The sequence below is a fragment of the Drosophila virilis genome, chromosome 2 (assembly GCF_030788295.1).
Source record: "Drosophila virilis strain 15010-1051.87 chromosome 2, Dvir_AGI_RSII-ME, whole genome shotgun sequence".
Taxonomy (NCBI): domain Eukaryota; kingdom Metazoa; phylum Arthropoda; class Insecta; order Diptera; family Drosophilidae; genus Drosophila; species Drosophila virilis.
The window spans coordinates 8,351,547-8,374,746 of NC_091544.1; the positions used below are offsets into that span (position 1 = coordinate 8,351,547).

Below are 23,200 nucleotides of genomic sequence, written 5' to 3' on the forward strand. Positions count from 1 at the left end.
TAATTTCATAGAATCTACATCGGTCTGTTTTATTTTCTTTCTTTCCATACTTTTCTTTGTTTGCCTGCTGCTTGCTGGCGCTGGCTTTAACATGCTTGACTGTGTGACGTTTTATTGTGGCAACATGACAAATCGTCAAGTGTCAGGAGGTTTCTTTATTTAATTTTAACGTCTCGTCCTGCTCCCATTGTTTGCCGCACAGTGTGGCTGCTTAAATTGGTTAAATGGCTGCCAGTTGAGTTGGACAGTTAGTTTGGGACTTAACTTGGCTTTTATCTGCTCGCACATAAATTCCTTTTGGCATTGCCTACTTCAAGGTGCCGCTTTCTGAACGCTCAATTACAATATTTTGGGTCTATGTAAATTTATGAACATTTTCATTTCGATCAATTTACTTTGGTCTTCCATATTTTGAGTGTGTGTGCGACTGACCAAATGTCTATTTTATTTATGTCTTTTACGAGATGACCCAACGCATAAAAAAAATTTATTCATTGAAGTTTTTACAGTCAACTACACCTTTTCAATGTGGATAAAGATGAGCACGCTTATGCTTTCCATCGTTATCTTTCTCTCTCTCTCTCTCTCTCTCTCTCTCCCTCTCTCTTTCTTTCTCTCGTGTTGCCTAGTTTTTCTCTGTCCAACTCTTATGCCGTTGTAATCATTCATACTTCATCAAGTTGACCGACTACGGCTCGGCTTTTATTCCATTTCTTTGGCCTGCGGTACGACAGGGCCAGCCGTTGGCTTCATTGCTATGCAAACTGCTCCCAATGGCTACGTTTAATGGTCAAGTGTGTAAAATTGCATAGCAAATCGTAGTCCGGTTCTAGACCAATTCTAGCGATGTATGTGGCCGTGTCCTTAGATAAACATCCTTGCCCAGGACTCAGGACTCGTTTGCTTTTGGCTGTTGTTGCCTCTCTTACATATTGATGTGATTTACCACTTATGACTTTGGGGCGTCCAACAGTTTACTGTGCAAATTGTTTGGAATTCAGTTTTGAATTAACCATCCCCATCCACCCGTCCTCTGAGTGAGGTGCGTGTCTCCAGCTGTTATGATACATGTGGCAAATGTGATGCTCGTTAAGGCAGTAAAATTCTGTCCCGTTTAGATGCTTAGTTTATGTGTTTTGCTTTTGCTACTGACATGTCGTCCAATCGCTGTTCAAATGATGTATTTGGCGAGCCCGCCAGCTCTTGCATCCATTCGATAGATTTTCAATTTGGAAAGCATAAACCGAATTTCCCAGTACTCTCCCACCTATTTTCCCTCATCGTGTCCGTTCATAGTTGAGTTGTTATAGCTGATTTCATTATAATTTCGATTTGCATAGGCAAATGTCTAAGCAACAATTTGGTAGGGCCCTCCGCCACCCCATAGCTGCTGCCCAGTTGCGTCAGATTGAATCGCCTGGGATTTTCCTGACATCGTCAGGAGCGACAGTTCATCACCAAGAGTGGCGGGCGCTGAAGGATGCGGGCACTCAGCTGCTCGTCAAGTTGTGACAGTGTATCAATTTTGGGCTCTGACCGCCTTTAACCCACCCCCCGAACAACCGACCCACCTATTCTATTGCCAAGGAGCTGCTCACATTTCATTAGCTTGTCAACATTTGTGCAGCTCGGGCCATGTCTTTGACACTTCGGCCTGCGGCGCTGTGTGGGCTAGGGTGGATGTGGTGCCGGGGTAAGGACAGCAAATTGAAGTTGCCATAGATGCAGCATTGTTGCTGTTGTTGCCCTAAATAGTTAAACTGCTTAGCGAACACTCATACTGGTGCGTACATCTTCCGATTTTCGTCCAGGCCCCAAAGCAGACCTGGGTCATATGCTGCTTTTGGCGAAGAACTGGTAAACTGGTCGCTCCTTTTGGTTGCTATGCAAATCAATTTCCTCAGCGCGTTGACGATGAGGCTATTTGTCTACATTGTGTGGTTCAAGATTTTGGTGTTTGCTGTTGCTGTTGCTTTGCATTTTCTTGTTTTCGTTCTCTAAAATGTTACGAATGCTGTGTTACTTGGCAGGTTCATTAGTCTCAGCAGCAGCGGCAGGAGCAACAACAACAACCGCCCCCACTTTGTTTAGTTAACTTTATTGAGCGCCGTTTGAACTTTGATATCCCATTTTCGTAACTTCATCTGCCTGGCGGCTTGCCTGCTACCTGTTAGCCAGGCTCTCAACTACATTTAATTTGCTTTAATTGCCATAATTTAGCCAACGCTCTTGTTCATCGTTATTGTTCTTATTGGCCTGCTTTGGTTTTTCTATGTAAATTTAATTGACGCACAAATTTAAAGCTTATAAACAACTAGAGCTAGCGCACAGGTAACAAGGAACGGAACACAAAGCACAAATCCTTTGAACAAAGCAAGCGCATGAATAGAAATCATAAATTTTGCCAGCAGCCATAAAAAGGATACCCCACACACATACACAATGTAAATAAATATATGTATGTGTATTTGTGTGAGTGTGTGTCGGTCTATGCCTCTGCTATCGATACGCCAAAATCTATACAAAGTGCTAGACAAAGGAAAAGTCTGGCAAGCAGGTGGCAGCCCTGCTGCTTCTAGTAGGAAAAAAAAAATATCCGAAAAATCGCAGCACGTAGAGCACCATGAAATATGTTCAGATTGCTCGGCATTTTCCCTGCATATATATATATATATATATTTATATATATGCGTGTGTGTGGTGCTATTTTATTTATTTTGTTGCCTTTTGCTTTATTGTCAGGCGCAGCAAATTTTATTAGGCACTCTCCTTAAAGCATGCAACAGTTTTTGGCAACAGGCAGACAACAGCCAATTAGGCATAGGCCAAGTGGAAGGCGGCAAGCGGCAAAGTGGCAGCAACTGGTTTCGGCTCCTGTTGCGCCGTTGTTGGCATCGTGCCAGCAAAGCTTTATTGCAGTTTAATAGGCGGCGAAGCGGCGTTGCCTAGTGCCAGTCAATATGGCAGATAAAGATGCCGGCATTAGGCTCTGGCATATTTGTAACTGCTCGACTCTTCACGCATTGCTTTTAAACCACTTAACGCAAATGATGTTGATATAGCGAAGGGCAACTTTTTTGTTAGACTGCCTTTTTTTTTTGTATTTTTGGCAAAACTTTGGGCATAAACACACACTTGCCATAACGTGGCACGCTCTACATTTGCGCTGACTGAAACTTGTTGTTGTTCTTGCGCTACTTTCGCTTTTCTTAAAAGTAGGCAACAACAATAACAGCAACAAGAGCAAAAGCCAGCAAGCGGCAAAGTCGTTGAGCGCTAAAAGCAACGCAAAATGTAGAAGAAAAAAATCTTTTTTATTTTTTTCTACAACTTTTTGAACTGTGCGTGTGTGTGTGTTCGTGTTGTTAGAACAAGTTAATGTAAAAGTATTTTTATGCTTTGAAAAACATTTGCCAAGCCAAAAATTGTAAAGAAAATAAAAACAGCAAACAAAAACAAGTAGGAATGTTCTATTCGGGTAGGAACGACTGTGTAATACCCGTTCGGAATTTAATAACCCCTAACAGTTGTCGACTTTCTCGATTTACCATTTCCATTTGATTTCAGCCAAATATTTATTCAACCGATATTTAATAGAGAGCACAGGCAGTCTTCACTCCTTATTTGATATATTACGCCCCTAGTGACTGTCTGTCGAGGGTATATCGAGTGTATACGCCAAGTTTAAAGTCTCTATTTTGAAAATCACAGATACACAGACATTGGGCAAAACCAATATACTCTACTCACTTTGTGAGCGAGTATAATAACAACAAGTAGAAGAAGAGCAGCCTGCGTAGACACGCTGAAGGCAAAGCCGAACGCTATGAAAATTTTTGTGGTTGCTGTTCTTGTTATACAAAATACACGAAAGCGCATAAATAAAATCAAACAAAAAAACCGAACCAACTCTCGTTCACATCATCAATGTCGGAAAGGTACTGGCAGGGGGTGTTGAGAGTGATGGGTGCTGGTCGGGAGGTGCGGCAAGATTGGGGGGTTGGGTGGCTCGTTGTCGAGCTATGAGAACCCGCACATTATCGTCATCGTCATGGATCAGCCGCAATGCTGTAATTTTGTTATAGGCAACGGCACGCGTGTGTGTGTATGTGTGTGGTTGCACAACCTGGGCTGTCGTTTGGCAAGATAAATGTCTATTTAAATTGTCCCTGTTTCGCTATGTGCCTTGGTCGAGCGCCGGGTCGTGCCGTGTCGTTTCGTGGCAGGGCTTTGTGTCTAGCGGCATGCCGCCTGCTGCCACTTCACGAGCTCCTCTAGTTAAATCTTTATTGTTATCATAATTTGCTTTTATCCATGCTCAGGGCTTGTCAAAGACTACCCCGTCAACCTGGGCCTAACCTACTTACAAGTATATATATACATACATATACACATATATATATATGTATATATCTATATATTTTATCGTAATTGTTTTCGTGCATTTTTTGTTCGAAATTTCGTTTGTCAAAAGCGGAAAGCGAAACGAAAGCGAAAGTGAAGAGCGACAAAATGGTGCGTAAATAGCATCAGGATCTCCGGTTCGCTCCGCTTGTTTAGCATCTGTGTTTTGCTTGCCTTGCAAATCAATAAAAGTAGATAATTGAGATTTCTTTAACAAGATTTTGGGTGTCATGATATTAAAATTATAAGTAGGCAGCAGGCAGCGGCATAAATTACTCATAATTTGATTGCAAGTGAGACCTTGAAAATGATATGCCTAAGGCTAGAGTGTAGGGAACGACCCAAGGTGGGAATGGTTGTTAAAAAGTCTGCCAAAAATGGGCTCATTATGCGCACAGAAAATGTCAAAATTGCTGAAATTTAATATTGTCAGGAACACAATATAATTAAAGAAATCATTGCAACAAAAGCAAAAAAAAGCTCATTATTTAATTATAGCGCTCGTTAAAATTTAAAATTAATTTTTATTTGTATAACTTATATCATTTTGATTTGTCGTCTTTTATTTGTAAGCAAAATAAAATTCAAATTTTAGTAATTGTTGTAAAACGAAACCCGTAAATTAAAATATGTGCATTTGATATTGTATGCCCTTTAACTACTCTATAAATATATATAAAAGTCTATATATGAATACAGAGATTTGTTGTCCAATTGTACATGTTTTTTTCTAGGCTTAAGCCCGCCGAAATGTATTCAATAATAATTAATAAATTTCTCTCATTTGCTCTGTTGCAGGTAAGGATCGATGAACAATTTCTGTATAAACTCAATCATTTGGTAAGCCGCAATGCAGATATATATAGTGTATAGTGATCCTTGCCACATAAGCACCATTCTCATTTGAACACGCCATGTCCGCAGCCGGCGTAGCAGTTGTAGTAGAGCAGCAGAGCATGTGGGGCCTAATTGAATTTTAAATAAATTCACTCAAATAATAAACACACACACCCGCACACACACCCGCACACACAACCGCACACACACATCTCATACACGCACGTACTAAGTCCTTTTGGTCCTTTTGGCTGCTCGGCTCCGTCGTTTTGTATTTGTCTGCTTTTTAACTGTAAATAAATTTCATCGAATTTTCTTGGGTTTGCTGTTGCCTTTGAAGACATACACATCGTTGCGACGCAACGGTTCGCCTTGTGCAGCCGCATCCAGCGCCATAAAGTATGCAATTTTATTTTAGTGCGCCCGGCACTTACCTGCCTGACTGGCTGGTTGTTGGCCTGGTTTGGACTGGGCTGCTCGCCTGGCTCTCTCTGGTGCTGCTTTTATTTGTTGCTTTAATGCTATAAAATATTTAAGTTTACATTTCTTATACTCGCTTCGCTACCCGATCCTGCCTCCTGTTCACTGCTCCGGCACAAGATTTGCCATGTGCTATTTTTTTGTTGTTATGAGTGTGTGTCTGTGTGTGTGTTTGTGTGGTTGCTGTTGTTGTTGTTGTTGTTGTTGTTCTCGTCTCATCGCATTGTATGAGTTGCTGGCTGACCATTTTTATAACAGGATTTTCAAGAAGCATCTTAGCCGGCCAGCTCAACGGCTTGGCACTTCCGAGTACAGCAGGAGTCAAACACACATGCACACACATATGTTTGTCTGGCTTTAATATTTGTTTTGCCATTGTCGTTGTCGTCTCTAACCTCTCAACCTGACCCTAACTGACCTGAACTGGCTATTTGTACAGCACTTGGCACTGCTTCTATGATAAACTGCAATTTCATTTTTATCAGCAAATATAATTAACTATGCTGAAAAAGGCAAGAGCTGTGCGCACTTCACTTGCGTTTTATTTAAAAGTTTAATAAGTCAACTAAGTGATGTGCAGCCATTAGATAATTAATTTAACACTTGGTAAAACCCCCACAGCTTCACAACTAACTAATTGGCTTTTACTGGCCAATTTAATACAAAAAAATATATATAGAGAGAGAAAACGAAAAGGCAACCGACAGGAATAGACCAACGAGCAGTCGGACAGACAGACTTAAGTCGAAAGTCAAAGCGAAACCGAAAGCCAACGATATACGAGCGCAGAGTTATCAGCTCTCAGTTCTTCACTCTCGACTCATGGCAGTCATTAATGCTATTTGCGGCACATTTAAGGTTAAACTTGGCCTTAACTGAGCCAAGGGCTCACCCAGCCTCTGACCTTAGCACAAAACGCTTCAATGAACTGGTCAAATGCTTAAAAGGTCGAACAGGTGCATGCTGCGGCTTGGGTTGCCTGCTCAAATCACTGAAGCTGGGCAAATTAATGTGTCCAGCAAAAAAGGGTAATTTCTGTAGCTCAGAAAATAGACAGAGTAAAACAAGTTAAATGATCAACCTGGAAATACCCTATGAACATGTCCAGCAAATGTTGTTTGCAACGTTGACTTTTCATGAAGACACATGCAACCCTTTAGAAACTTTCACAGGATATGTTACAAAAAACTTCGGTCAAAAAACTTGTTGCGCGCTTTGTGTGAAACTTTTTCCGCTGTTCACGATGAAATCAACTGTAGATAGAACTGAAAATAGACAAGGCAGAAAACTTCACTTTTCTTCTTATTTTTCACTTTTAGCACGGGTGCCGCTCATTAAAAAAAAAAGGACAGACTGAAAAAACGAAAACCAAGTATTTTGAAAAGGGCGCTAGGGATGTGTTTGTCGATGCCTTTGGCATTAAACTCATTAACGGTAATTGCAGCCCCTGGGCCACACATCCCTTAATGCATAGTGCGTTTGCTTTAAAAAAAAAAAAAAAACGAAATTCTGTTAATTAATTTTTGCATGTGGCACAGTCTGCTGCCAACTTCAACAACATCAACAACAGCAACAATACCACAGCGGCGGCAGCAGCGGTAAAATCTCGTTAGGACTAGCATTTGTCAATGTGACCTGATCTTGTTGTCAATCAGTGAGTGCGAGTCCTTCGCGCATCCTTGCTGCCAATGCTGCCGCTGCTGTGTTTGTCACTTTGACTTTTGGCGCTTTTCAATTACACCAGAAAAAGAAAAAACGCGAATGCATACAAAAAAAAAAAAATGAATGAGAAGCCGAAGCTTCCTGTTGCTGACACTGATTGTCGTTGCTGGCGGTGCGCAGTTCGCGTTACGGACGCATAATTTGTCCTGCGGCCAAATGTTCTATTATCAGCGTGTGCGGCGGGCTGTCTGTGTGTGTGTGTGTCTGTGCGTAGAAATAATATCCATCAGGGAAGCGCACTCAAAAGATGCCCCAGTTACAGATACGAGCCGCAGGCATTTAACTGAATTTGAGTGGAAAATAAAAGCAAAGTAAATCGAAACCAAACGCCGCTAAAAGAGCGACTCGTTCAAGCGCTGCTGCCATCGGGGGCCTGTAGACAGCCCTAATCAACATGCACATCTGTTGGTGGCGCCTCCGAGGTAGCCCCTCGGCTACTCCGGCCATGCGAAAGGCTTGGGCTTGTTTTGTTGTTGCCTTTGTGTGGGTCTGTATGTTAAGCCCCTGTTTGGGTCAGTGCAACCTAATAAAAGCCCACAACAGCAAAAATAGCTTTCATTCCTGTTGTAATCAAGTTAATTGCAGCCATGACTATGTGTAGAGTGCTCGAAGCAACAGTGTGTGCGAAAGAGAGCGCATTACTGTGAGTAATTGCTGTTAATATAATAAGGCAGGACAAAGGACACATGCATAACGTTCAAAAGCACGCAATGAAAATATAAAAACGAAGAATAAACAGCAGAAAAAATCTACATCAGAAAAACAATAACAACCACACTCAGCGCACTGTCATAGACAAAGCTGAAAATTGATATTAATTTCCTTTTTGCAGCGCTACGCGTGGAATGTCCATAAAAAGGTAACGCAAAAAGGCATTTAGCTGTGTGTGTGTCTGTGTGTGTGTCTGTGTGTGTGTAGAATAGACAGAAAAAAAATATATTTATGCGCCTTTTTTCTGCCTTATTACACCGCAGCGTCTAATTTTGCTTGACTTGTGCTGTTCCAGCCAAAAAATATCATATTAATTAGGGGCGCTCCGTTGTCCCCATACTCCTCCAAGAGCCATAACAACTATGGCAAAATTTAAGATAATTGAAAATCCTATTTGGGCGCCCGTAGGACTAAAAGGCCAAAATATTAGTAAATGTCCATGCTTAATATAGTTAAGTGAAAGCATTTGGATATTATGGTGTAAATAAAGAGAACAGAAACAATATGCAATGAAAATAAAGTCCTGCATTCATAAATAAATATTGTATATATAAAGATGCATATTACCTAAACTGTTAGCAAATAAATTGCAATCGCTTTAAACTATTAATACTGTGCATAGACAATTTTAATAGTTGGCAATCGCCAATGTTAATAGTTAAATAATTAAAATTATTCATTGGTCTTTCAAATATGAATTAAATAATATAACTTTGCCATATTTAATTAAGACTCAACTCAATAATTTTCCGGTCAATTGTTTTCATTTGACTTATTTTCATTAAAATTTTAATCCAACCAGTTTAGTAGTCTGTCTGAAATATATTGTTTTAATTTCGATTCTAAACTCAAATGCTTTTGAGTGTTTTGCAACACTGCTAATTTAGCTGTGAAATGAATTAGCTATCCTTATGTGACTGCAAAAACCGTTAAGCACTTTGTTTGTCCAAGCTATGCTAGACAAATTAGTTGCTGTTTTTATTGCATTTCATTTAGTATGTAGTACTTGTAATTTATCTTGTAGGGACAGGCAATTATGAAGATGTAACTTCAAAGGCCACTTGATTATATTTGTATTTGCCAAGGTGCTCTCCTCATGGGCTCCTTGATTTATGTTTGGCAGTCAACGACTTCATTTTATCAAGCTCTGCAGCACAAGTGGTTTATCAAGCTGAAGTTGACAATAACAACAGCAAAAACAACCAGAGCATAGGCTTCTCTCAATCTGGTCAATTGTCATACACTCAGCTACCCACATAATGAGCGTAAAGTATGAGCTCAAATGTAAATACAACGAATGCCGTTGTCTGTTGTCCTGTCCAAGGACACACGAACAAGTAGCCTCCGGACATGTGCTCGGCTGTGTTCTGCGTTGGATGCGATTCTTTGACTTTTGCTTTTGACTTTGCCTAAACGCTTCAATGGCTAATTATATTTATTTGTTTGTAATTAACGAGTTGCCTGGCATAATTAAATTTCTTCGGCGCACAAAAGTATGCAACGCTTTTATTGTCTGCCATTCGTTTTGCTTGTGGCTGTGTGCGTTTAACACAATAGTTACAACAAAAACACCAAGAACAACAACACAAATAGCAGATGCAAATCTGTCCATTGTTTCAAGTTTTGTTAGCTGCTTAATAAAATTTAACAGCTGCAACGGTACGCGGCATTAAAACCAAGAAAACTATTTCAATGCACACACAAAAAAAAAACCCCAACAAAGAAAAGGAAAAAAAAATAAAAGCAAAGGCAAAGCCAACAGCGTGCAGTCAAACTTTTTAAGTGTTTATTTCAATTATTGTTTGTATGTGTGTGCCGTCTCTTAGTGTATATCCTGTGGGTGTGTGAGTGTGTGCCGTGTTTTTGGCTGTCTCGCCAAACAAGAGAACGAGCCAGAACGAGGGCAATTTAATTTTCCGCATTTTGTGCAGGGCACGAAGGCGACAGCAAGCACCAAAAAACACCAGCAACAACAAGAAAATAAAACCAGCTAACAATAACAAAAACTAGTTAAGAAATGAGAAAGTTTTTAGCGTGAAAGTTGGTCTGGTTTTCGCCCATTTTGTTGGCCATACTCCCAACTATAGGGTTCTGTTGCCTGCGCTCGTGCTTCGTCCTGGCTTTGTTTTCATTTTCATTCACGTGCAGTTACTCAATTTTTGTGCTCAACGAGGAAAAGTAGCAAAACAGAAACAATGCGACTTAATGGCAGCGCACTTCAGCGCACAATGAGTGCAGCCAAAAGGTGCTGGGGCAGCACAACCCCAAACTTGCTTTCGCCAAACATAGCCACACACACACACACACATTTTACAAAGACGCCGCACAGATTGACGCCTTCGTATAATTCCATTTTGTGCCCTTTTTGCTTGAAACTAGCTTTTGTTTGCAACCTAAACTAATGTTGTCGCGCTCGGGCAGTTGCTCACACACACTCGTCTGGCTGCTCTTGCAGTCAACAATTTTGTTGCTGCAACATTGTTGCCATTGCTGTTGCGGCGTTGACAACACGACGTATGCGTGATATACTGTGTGTGCAGGCAGGACAACAAAAGGCGTCGCTGATGTGGCTTGGCGCATTGTTTGTGGTCTTCCCTGTGCCGCGTGGCTCCCCTGTTTAGTGTTGCGTGTCGCCATATTGTTTGCTTTATGTCACACACACATGCGAACGTACACCCAAACACACACACACACACACACACACACACGCACAATATATATAAGAAGGCTCGCTGGTTTATTTGCCCTCTCATTGCCATATATATGTATATGTTTTACTCGCTAGTAATTGCGGTTTTTATTTCAAAGCCAGGCAACAGCAATGGAAAAAATGAAATGCTCGTAATAATAGCTACGTACAGCTGCGGCGGGCGGCAACTGTCGGAAGTTGTCAGCCCGGTGGCGCACAAAAGTATGCTTCGCAGCAATTGTGTATGCTTCCAGAGTTTAAGGCGATGCCATTTTAAAGCTGTTTGGGCGGCACATCCCCAACCTCTGCTGCTCCCCACCCAGCTGGCCCTGCAAGTCAAGCGTGTGCTCAATGAGCAGCATGCGGCGCCGTTGTTGAACGCTAATAAGACAGACAGCCCGAGCTGCCGCCTTGCCAGCCAGCCAACCAGCCAGCCAGCCAGCCAGCCAGCATAAGTGTGTATATGTTTGCGTGTGTGTATTTGTGTAAGTGTGCAATATAAAGCCTGTTAACACGCTTAACAACAAACACAACAGCGCAAACAACAAGCTACACGCAACGTGCCAGCCCCAGACACTATGTGCAAACTATGGGCATAACTTTAATGCTTATTGCTGCTGGCACTGAGCCAAATTTTAATGAACTGTAAAGTACGTTATCCGCAAAACAACTGCGCAGCGAATGCTTCTTAAATATAAAATAAAAGTTTGGTTATTAGCTAATTAAACCTGATCTACATAATTCCCGAATTTAATTTCTAAATAAAAGACATTTGTAATTGGCTTTAGTATTTTGATTTATCTGACTACATGAAATTCTTTTGATAACAAGCATTAAATGAAGTTTTATTCTTTCCAAATAAAATTAAACTGACAAAGCTTAGCAGCGACTCGTCAGTTATATACAGGCATCATTAAATTTTAAAGAGTAAATTTGTTTCAGTTTAATACAAAAATAGTGTACGTTCTATTAATTCATTTGACTCTGACATGTGAGAGATTGGCTTTTTATCTTAATTGTTTTAATAACAGACAATTAAGCCTGAAACGTTTGTCTGGCTTTGGGCATTATCTATAAAAATTGTTTATTGATTTTTTGGGAATTAATATAATGGGCTTTCAAAACAAGTTTAATTTGACTTGATTAAATCGAAATTATATTTTTTGACTTCTTAATTAAATGTAGAAATAGCGTCAGTCAAAAGCTATAAAAAACTAGCGATAAACTAATTCGGTAGTGTTAACGGATACTATCAAAACAAACAATAAAACAAATTGCGTATCACTAACAAACAATAAATTAATTGCGTTCAAATTGATATTGAAATTTATTGTAAAATTTTCCGGGTCGAGCAACCGATATCAATAGCAAAGGGTAAAATATATATCTGACAACAATGTATTATAGCGCTCAAACTTTTAATTATTGTGCACAGCGTCCAATGAGAATTTAAAATCGCGTCAGGCGTCAGTCAACACAGCCCCGCAAATACGCTCGGTTTTATCTGGTTTATAAACAATAGTTCATTTATGTGCGCACAGAAAGGGGAGAGTAAGCGGCGGCTGCAGACCAAAGCAACCAACCCGCATAATGCGCTTATGGTCGGATCGTACGTTCATTGTCTGTAGTTGTTGTGGCTTAAATCCAACCACTCGGCATCGGCTTCGCTCCGTACCGTTCCCTACAGCTCGTGTGTGGCTTTTAAATTACTTGGAAAATGTGCGGGGATGTTATGGATGGAAATGCGTAGAGCCAGAAATGTTAATACAAATCATTGGGGAAATCAAAAATGGCGGCGAGCCAAGTGCAAGTGAAAACTGTGCCAAAGATTTCAAGCCGCTCTTGGCCATGCAATTTGCAAGGGTTTCCCAAGTGGCCAACACCATCTACTCGGCTCGCCTTGCCCAACGTCTATGCTCTAACTCCATGGACTGTTGTTCATTGTCAAATTTGCGCAGGGGCTTCCGAATGCAGCCTCCGCCCAGTTTCAGGCATACGGGTCAGGCCAGCTCATTAGCATAAACGTAGAGCGGCGGAAAATAGCAAATCCATTAAGAGAAGCGCCCAGGCACTGGAAAGGAGACGCAAGGCGACTGCTTTAGTCTTTTCTGATGCTGCTGCTTTTGGCAACTCTTTAAAGATTTATGAAGCGTCAAATATTTATTATGCTCGCTTTGCAATATAAGGCACTGAAACACGCAAGATCCGGCGCAGCACGAAATAGGACGACGGCCTGCTCGGCCCGGACCAGACGATTTGGCTAAGCCAAATCCTTTTGCCTTAGTCTGGGGCTACACGCGAACACTTTTTGAAATTGCAAAGCGGCGCAAATAAATAAAAACACATAAAAAGTAGGCAGAGTTGAGCAAAGCAGACCATGCAGCTGCCAGCACTCTCTCATACACACAGACCCACTCACTTATACACACTCATAAAAATGAAAAGCAGAGCATAAAATAAAACGCAAGACGAGAAATGAAATGAATGAGCGCAGCAGCCGCGACGACGTTGGAAAATAGTCGACGTGCAAAAAAAAAAAAAAAAAGAAACGAAAAAAAATCAATGCGAGCTACGCCTACTTTTATGCACGCTTATGCCCAGAATTCATGTGTGTCTTGTGTCTTGGCGCACTTTCACATTTTTTTTTGTTTATTTTTTTGAGACACTTCAACCCTTTCAACACCGTGAAAAATGTTGCTGGAAATATGAAAAATCCTCGCATGTTCTTGAATATATATATATATATATATTATTTTTTTTTTTTTGCATAACTTTTGTATTTGAGGGCCACGTGACGCCGCTATAGCTAAACTGTGCAAATATGTCAAACATCGTCGAAACCATTTAATTTGACGCAGCGCAAATGCTTAGCATATTTTTGGGCCACGTAAACACAGCGACCTGTGACCCGCTACTTGTGACTAATGATGATGCTCTGACTGAGCCTGAGCCAAGGTGATGAGCGTAACTCCTGAGGCTGGACCAACTAATGAGGCGCATAAATTCAACGCAGCAAAATTCTACACACACAGCCACACGTTCACACTCACATGGGCATATTAAAGCAGCTGGCAAAATACTTGAAACAAGCTGCAAATTTTATGAGCTGCTGGCAAAACAAGATGTCAGCGCTTAGAAGTAGGCAACGTAATGTGACACGTGGGCGTAGCCGTAGTAGTGTGTGGCAGTGTGTGTATATATGTATGCTATGTAGCGGAAGCGGGGGGTGTTTGGTAATGTCCCCTTGGGCTTGTCTACGCATTCAAGCAGTTAAGAGACAAAATTTAATTAACGCATTTTAGCTAACAGCGTCTGTTTCTCATTTGTCATGCGAGTCAAAACGCCGGAAAAATAAAACGCACGCGAGCGTTGCCTACTTTTTAGCGCCGTTTCCAACTGACAATTCACATGATAAATAACATGTTTAAGAGCACAGATTCAGAGCCCTCAGCCCGAAAAGCAGGATTTGCACATGCCTTAAAGGACGGCACTTATCTCGCAATCTTTAAGATAACAAAAAAACCATCAACAGCTTTGGCATTTGAAAGCTGTCGAAATGCATGTCACGCTCCAATTTGCATATTACAAATAGCCCCTCACCCTTCTCCGTAGTCAGTGCACGAGCTTGCACATGGAGAGGCCGACAAAAAAAAAAAATGAGAGGGAAAAAATATAAAACAAATGCCGAAACCAAAACAAAAATAGGAACCAACAAATCCACCAACCTAACCGCAATTTGTTCATGTCCAACTCAATTTTCGTTACGTAAACTGCATCATATGCCCGGGCAGGTGTACCAACCCGTAGCTCTCTCACCCACACACACCCACACACACACACACACACACAACCGCCGTTAGACATAACTTTTCGTGCCAGCGCGTTGACGATCGGCAGGCGGCGCCACACAAGCTCGCATGTATTCCTGTGTTTTGGCGGCCAAAAAAAAAAGTTTTTCCCAAGCCGCGACTCGATGGGCGACCGCTCTGGCGCTTCAAATTTAATTAAACATGCACACGTGAGCAAATGCAAATAAATAAAAACTTTATGGCTTTTGCGCCAGTGGGTGAGGAATACGCGGACGCCAGAGTGGCGGGTTGGGTGGTCTAGGTGGTGCTGCCAGGCGTGCGTGCGTCTCAACAGTCAGCGGCCATTGCATACAACGGGGTGCCGTGGCGTGCTTAAAAGTTTTAAATTTGCTAGGCACTGACCAAATTGTTTGTGGTTGTTGCCGCTGAAGTTGTTGTTTTTGTTGTTGCTGGCCGGACGAATACTGAATTTGCAGCTAGGCGCAGCAAAATGGAAAAAAGCGCCCAAATTCAGCGAATTTTAGCTTGTGAGGTGTGTGTGTGTATATTTGAGTGCGTGTGTGTGTGTGTATTCGCTTAGTTTGTTTCGCACAACACGTTTTATATTGAACAGCTTTGCTATGTGTGTGAGTGTGTGGTTTTGTGTGTGTTCATGATTTATGCAATGGCAGATGCAACATGAAGAGTGGCCAACATTTTTTAATTGAAATGCACTTAAGTTCTTAGGCGCTTTGCATTCATTGTTAAACCCTTAAAAAAAATATAGTTTATACATTTTGGCAGCTTACTTTTTTTCTTAATGCTTACATAAAAAATTATAAACACATGTATAATAGAAACGAATTAAATTTCAAATAATACAAATATTTTATAAAAAAAAGAAACAAACCCCTTTCTCAATTGTCATGAAATGTAAAACCTATGTAATTGTCACTTTAATTTTTTTTCAAAAGTCCTGAAATAGGAAACACAATTTCTTGCATAGCTGTATTTTTCATTAGTATCAGCCGTGCCCATTCGAACCTAAAATATTTATTTGGGTTCAGGTATCCGTATATTCGTTTATACATTCTAATTAACTTTTCAAAGTGGATTCGAGATTTTGCCAGTTTATTTTAGATTATCATAAAAACAGTTTCTCTTGAACATAGACTCTCGAATAGCACTCGCTTACTTGCTTAATTATGTAAATCCCGCGCATACTTGTTTCCTGCACGCCGTTAACATTATTTCTGATTGCTGACGATGACATTCAAATGAAGTGAACGACAAAAATGTTTCTAATTTGACATACTCGTCGCGCGGCACGAGTTTTGTTGAAAAGTTGCGCATGTAAAATGCATATGTGAAATAAAATACAGAAATACAAATAAAATTGCAGAAACAGCAACAGAAACAATTAAACTTTTGCCCTGTCGTTTTGCACAGGATCAGGAGGATGTCCTGTGCGCAGTCCAGTAAGCCATGTGGCATTTTTGTTAAAAACTGCATAATTCATGTCCCATAGCAAAGTCCTGACCGAAGCTGACCAAAGCAACAGCCGCTGCAGAGCCAGCAGCAGCAGCAGCAGCCGTTGTCGTCATGGTCGTCAACATGCTCTCTTCCACATGGCTGCTCCACACATATTTCATTTAAAATTTACAAGTTAACAATATTAAATATTAACAGTTATTTATGCATTTTTCGGTATAAATCCCAAAAATTTCGCATGCAAAAGCGCACAAAAGTTGTCGACCTCCGACTCGCCCGCTGAGATGATGCTGCACAAATCTGGTAGCCTCTGTGCCCTTTGACCTGTCCTTCTAAGCATTGTGTGACTTGGCATTTTTCATATGCATGTGTAAGCATCAAAAGGCGCGTGTGTATGTGTGCTTGCGTGTAAATTGCATTTGCTTTCTACATTTTATTCAACAATATTTTGAGCTGTTTCTGTTCTTGATTTAAATAATTTCGGATTTCAGCCCTTTGTGTATGCATTTCTCTTCGTATATTATTTACATTTTGGCCAAATTGTTTGTCTATTTTGCTGATTTGTTCTTGGGCCAAACCGTTTGCCACACAATTCAAATCTTAATAAATGCAAATGTATTAACTTGACTTTTAGCTCCTCACATTTTCCCAACAATGAAACATGGCGGAAGTCTGCTACAATTTAGTCTGTTTTCTTTGTTGGCCAAAAATTTCCTTTTGTATGTGTTTTGTCTTTTCCAATCGCTTGCCTGCATTTTTTATATGTCAAACAAAACAAAACTTCGTTAAGTCTTGTTCTAAGCTGCACTCGAAGTACAAGGCCTGGACTTTTCATAATGACTCGCTAATTTTTATTGGCTAAAATTTCATGAAATTGTTGCTAGACAAATTTTTGAGCCAAGTGTATGCCCTGGCGGGCAAGGCGAACTCTGTGCCCCCAATAACCAAACTTTTACATTAGCTTTTGGCAAGGACGCAGACAACAGAGTACAGCAAACACTTGAAAAGGCAGCAACAGTTGCCAAAGTTGAGCCGCGTCTCTTTGCCGAAATATGCAAATGAGCTGGTTGCCCCAGACTTGCCTCTGGTCTCTGACAGGCGTGTAAAGTGCTCTAAAAGCGGCACCAAGCAACAACAACAATAGCATTTAGCCAACAAATTGCATTGCATGCGTCTGCCTGCTGGCTGGCAAATGCATTTGTCGCAGCAGCCGTCCTTTAAAATTGAAGAAAAAAGTATCCAAAAACCTTTTGCAACTTGCGTGTTGCATTTGTTTACACAACAAGCCAGCCATAGGAGTGAAAAATAAATGGAGTGTGACTGGCAGCAAGCGGGCCAGACTACAGTACCCCAGGATTCCATTTACACAGAGCATCCTTTGGTAATACGATGACGTAGCTGCTGCTAAGCGCGCGCTTCTGCTGCTGCTTTGGCTCTCTGTTGTGGTATTTAGACAATGCTCAATGCCCAACTGGCTGGCTGGCTAGCTGGCTGGCTTGTAGCCGCGAAAATGCCAACAAATCATTGTGAGGACAACCCGTTGGGTGACTAGCTGGGTAACAAGGGCACAACGTGCCACAACAACGACATCATCATCAGTTGTGCGCCTAAGTAAGCCGCATTTTGTGGATTCAAATGACGCCCTTATCCACCACCCCTCGCACCGTTGCTAGTATGCAACCTCAACGCTCGCACAACAAACGACGTGGTTGCAAAGTGATTTCTGGTTTAATGTTTTTTTTAATGTTGCTCATGTTGCAACTGACCAACGCCTCCGTTGCTGCTGCTGCTTCTTCTTCTGCTGCTGCTGCTGCTGCTGCTGACGCTGATGATATTGTTGCTGTCATCAGCAGTGGTTGCCGCTATGGTGAACTGTTACTGGTCACTCACTCCGTTTGGCAAGTCAAACATGAGCCATGTGCGGTATGCTCGTGTCCGTTACGTAGTCCTTGTCCCTCGCTTTACCTCTCAGTGTCTGCCTTTTTCTCGCTCTGGTGCCTGTCATGTGGCCACTTCTGTTGCTGTTGTTGCACCTACAAAAAGTGCGACCACGGCTAATTTTTCGCCCTGTGTATGTGTGTGAGTGTGTGTGACTCCATTAGCTGTTGACAAAGTTGTTCACCCGGTCTTGTCTGTTGCTGTCTCTGTGTGGTTGCGTGTGTGTGTGTGCTTTGTGGCTGTGTAGCCGAATTTGACACAACATTTGTCAAACCACAAAATGGCAGCCGCAACGTTACTTTCATTATGCAAAAGGTCAGCAAAACAGGCAATGGCTCTGTGGTAGTTGTTGCTGCTGTTGCTGTTGCTGTTGCCGTTGCTGTTGCCGTTGCTGTTGTTGTTGCTTCCAAATGACATTTGACTTGATTTGCCAAGCTTACATCGTTTGTGTCCGGTCAGCTGCCTGGCCAATAAGCTGCGATTTATCAACTAGCAACAACGAATTTGTTACCACTGTCAGCCCCTTCTACTAGCTTATGTATATTTTAGTCACGCTGCACCCACAAAATTGTATTAAAAATCCGAAAATCAAAAACACGCATATGCATAATTGTATTGCATGTGAAAATTTGCAAATGCAATCAACACAATACAATGTACAGCCAAATAAGCCCAGTGTATGTGTATGTTAGTATGTCGGGTGTTGCGTGTGTGCGTGTGTGTATTTGTGTTTAGGTGCTGATTGCTGGCTAGCTGGGCGCTATAGGAAATCAATTAGTGCAAACATATTTGCTACGGCGCCCTTTCGTTTAGGCCTGACTAACGATGATCGATAATTCAGTTGGGATTCGTCGTCCCTAGGAGTCTTATTTATTATACCCTGTAACGCTCAAAAACGGGTAAAATGATTGAAATACAGTTTTGTTAATGTGTGCAATCGATAAAACAAAGATTTCCAATCTCATAAATCATTTACGCAAACGTGTCCACTGATGTGTCGCATGGGTAAACCAATAAATGTTGCCTTCCTCGTGACCTTTAATAAGACTAACAGATTGAAATTAATTTAATTGTGATATAAGGAAAAGCATGTGAGTTCTACCCCTTCATTCAACTCACTCCATTGTTCAAACTTTCCTTGCATGGCCCAGTTTCACTCTCTTGTTGAATAAGTACAGCGTATCAAATAGTCGGACACTCGAATAGCGACGTTTTTGTTTTGCAGTTTTTATTTACTGACGTCCCATATTAATAGTTCAGCCGTATGTTATATACATATTTTATGTTGCTTATATTTTCGTTTATTTAGCAACAATTAGCAGCTTTAAGTACAAGCTGTTGATTTATGTGCATTGTACAGTGAGTACACGGTGTGTGTTTGTGTGCGCTTGTGTATTAAATGTGCGCCATAAAGTATGCAATATTTCTATGTGCGTTTGTGTGCATAATTAATAATTTAATTGCTTCTGTTTATCTCTTAATTAAAAGGGATTTATTTGACCCGTAACGCACTGTGAACCGCAGCAATTTCAATAGCAATAACAATATCAACAACAGCAACAACAACAAGATTCGCGGCACAAATCGCTGCACTTTATTTTATATTACTTTGCTAATTAAGTTCATAATTAATCGCATTTAATGTGGTTTTTGTGGCTATCGCCGATGATGATGTTGTGTCTCATATTGTTGTTATTGTTATTGTTGTTGCTGCCGCTGATGAGAACCACAAAAACTGATTAGGGCCTAGCTTAATTAGAATTGATTGCTCAAAAGATTTGTACGCACAAACACAACAACATTAATAATACAAGATTAAATATGCTAATCGAATTGTCTTCTGCTTCTTCTTTTGTTTTATTTACAGGTGAGTCCACACGCTTATTTCCAAATGCCAACACAATTAGTAAGTAAAAGATGAGAATATTTAGTTAAAAACCTGTCAGCCACATGCCTTAAATTGTGCCTCAATGACTCGTTTAATTTTGAAAGCATATTTTGCGCTGCGCCGCATCTTTTCTGCCTATTTGGCAGAAACTTAATTAGCCGTCAAAACAATGGTGGCTACAAGCAAAACCGAAGCTCCCCATACCCCATACCGCAGCCCAACCCCCAAAAATCTATACACCCAAGCGGCCAGCGAGTGGCATCGTCTAATTTTCATAATTGTTATTATAGAAATTCAGCAGCCATAAACAAAAGGTTAGTTACTTGCCTAATGACTTGAAGTGCTGTCTGCTTCACAGCCTGCCTTTCTGCCTGCTTGGCTACCAGGCGGGGCAAAACTTTTACGGCTCGAATCGCCTGACTTGATAAACAAGCAAATGCGCTTATCACTGCGCACAACTTTTCTGGCAGCCCTCCCTCTATCTATCAGTTGAATTGTTGTGGAGTGGGGATGGGTGGAGCCGCGTAAACCGCGCACTCATAACCAAGTCGCGTTCAATGCGAAAATGATAGCCGGCCGTCCCCAAGTTCACAACTTTTCAACTATTTGTTGAGGCGAGGTGGGCGGCTGCGCCACCCACCATTCTATTAACTGGGGGAGTGGCTAAACAGCCCAACACTAATTACAATGCCTTGGCGTTGATTTTTATGTGCCTGAAATTGAAATGGAGCACAGCACGGAACACTAAACGCTTTTAAAGATGCCTTAAAGCGTTGCCCAGTCAAATATTTTACAAGCCGAAAGGAGAAGCTGCCCCACACCCACACACTCACACCCGACCCACAGCACCAGCCTTCACTGCTCTGCGGCAGGCAACAGCCTACAAAGTTGCACGTTGAACTTTACAACTTTTGCGCCATTTGAGTTGCCAATGCTATTTCTATGCCTCCAACAGTTGTTTGTTTGCTTGTTGGCCGCTAACAAGTTTGAGCCATGTCCTTTGCTGACTTCAACAACCGGACGCCTTTCTATTATTAATGTCACTGTTGTTGCTGCTGCCCCCGCTGCTGCTGCTGCCCCCGCTGCTGCTGCTGCTGCTGTGTAGTTTAATTAATTAATTTGACAAAGTTTTCAATTGAACTTCAGCTGGTCGAGTCGCACAGCTTTAATGCGGCTGAAAAGAACCAGAGAGCTGTCCAGCACACACAAATCAGCACTTAAAAATTACGTTTTCAAACAATGTGCAAACGAAGCCAATAATAAATTTATTTTTAATACCTGGCTTCCATGTCTATGCAAATATGGCACTTCTTTAAGGCTTCCTTTGTAGTCATAAACAAAAACAAAACTGTAAAACTGGAAAAACAAGATAAATAACTTTTCTTTCCGGATGTCGAAGCTTAAATGCCCTATGCCAGTTGTGCATTATGTCTCTGTAAATTTGGATATTAACTTGGAAACTCTCATTAAACAGCCTCATTCCTAAATGATAGTTCCTATATATTGACTAATGTATATTTATCTTGTAAAGTTTTTTTTTTCGCAAACTTGTCTGCCAGATTCTAAGGCGAACTCATTTGTAGGTGAAATCCTACATACTGCAACTGCAGACAAAGAATTTATATATCCATGGACTACTCTTTTCGAGCTAGAGTATAAAGCAAGTTCAACATATTGTTAGTCTTAATTCATTTCGAATCTTGTGGTATTTCGTGTGCACATTTAATTAACAAGCAGAAACACAATTGCAACCTTCAGTTGCAACTTGAGTTGCATACATATTTCTTTTACAATTTCCATATCTGTTGTTCTTGCTACAATTATGTCTGCATGCCTGAACAGATAAATTGATAGATTTGCCTAACAGATTTTAATGGATACTCTATTTTGATTTACTGCAGAATTATTTGTGGCTGCCAGAGGGTCGTAAGGGCATTTAAATGTTCATTAAGTCGCATTAACTTGCAAAGTGGCAGAATTTTTGCCTGTGCCTATCGAATGCACAGCAGCAGCAGCAGCAGCAGCAGCAGCGGCAGCGGCAGCGGCAACAGCAAAAAGGTTTGCCCCATGACCTCAAAAATGTTCATGCCACACTTCCGCTGCTTACGTTGCTTCCGCTGATTGTTGTTGTCGTTGTTGTTTTTGCTGCTGTTTGGCTGCCCGCGCATGAGTTGGCTATAATTAAAAATGCTATTACTGCCAACTTCATATAAATTTTTAATTAGCAATTTTTGCTATTTTCCTACTTTTGTTGTGCACCCCAACAACAACAGGGGCTGCCTTATTGTTGTGGTGGTGCTTCCTCTTATTGTTGTTGCTTTTGTTGCCTGTGCTTTGGTGAACTTTTTAAATTAGCACTTTGTTAAACACTCTGATGAAAAAGGTAGCAGCACCACCAAAAGGCACCACCACCCACCATCGTGCAACAAAAATGTTGGCATAAATTGTTTTTTAAAAGGATTTTGTCCATTGCTCAGCGCTCCGGACCGCATCCCACCGCACCGCAATCACCTTAGCGGCAGCCCGTGACACGGCAGCTGTTCATACGCATTAAGTACCACAGCGCCGCGGTGGCTGTCATAAATTTTTAGATCTGTCTGCCTGATAACTAGAGTTACTCGACTAGAAGCTACACTGCTTTCAGATATGCGAAAAGAAATTAGAAATTAAGCCGAAAGCATTTCTAATATTTTTCATTTAAAAAACCCCTACAAAATGCACAGTTTTTCGAGCTCATATAGTTTTCAATCTATTTCTAATAAGCATTTTAACTCTCGTCTGTCCATATATACCCTGAATTAACGTTTATGCCATTAACAGAGAGTATTTGCATTCTTAAAAACCCTACAACAAAAACTGTTGCCTGCTTATTTGAGGTAAGCTTGCGCGAGAAGTTGATTAGCATAGCAAAAGGTTTGTGGTTTTACTTTTTGTTGCTACTGTAATGATTAGATTTTATGCATGGGACCATGATGGCACGCCCACAGCGCTTGTTGTTGCTGTTGTTGTTATTTCGTTTGCCGTAAAAAGGCGCAAATATTGACAATTATAGCCTATAATTTGACACCCATCGGAAACAACAAAAGCAACGACAGTAACGCACGCCTGTCAGCACCATAAAAGTGACAGCCAAAGGGTTGACAATTAAAATTAAACCAACCACACATACACACACACAATCACACTCACATTTCTCGTGTGAGCTTTGTTGAGCAACGCTATGTGATACAGCAGTTGTGCTACATACACACG

The 23,200-nt window shown here is 41.1% G+C and overlaps 1 protein-coding gene across 14 annotated transcripts in view; it reads left to right on the plus strand.

The window, feature by feature from the left end:
• Positions 1-23,200, plus strand: part of heph (polypyrimidine tract-binding protein 1 heph) — a 172,477-nt gene that overhangs the window by 89,867 nt on the left and 59,410 nt on the right. For 4 of the 14 annotated variants that reach the window (XM_070207443.1, XM_070207445.1, XM_070207446.1 and 1 more), the window contains one exon: positions 5,203-5,244. The exons of 8 other annotated variants lie outside the window; for them this stretch is intronic. In XM_070207443.1, the coding sequence (XP_070063544.1) occupies positions 5,203-5,244 (42 nt within the window). Of the gene's footprint in view, positions 1-5,202; positions 5,245-19,927; positions 19,967-23,200 lie in introns of all 14 variants that reach the window. 2 more of the 14 variants (XM_070207447.1, XM_032439446.2) reach the window with 1 other exon arrangement.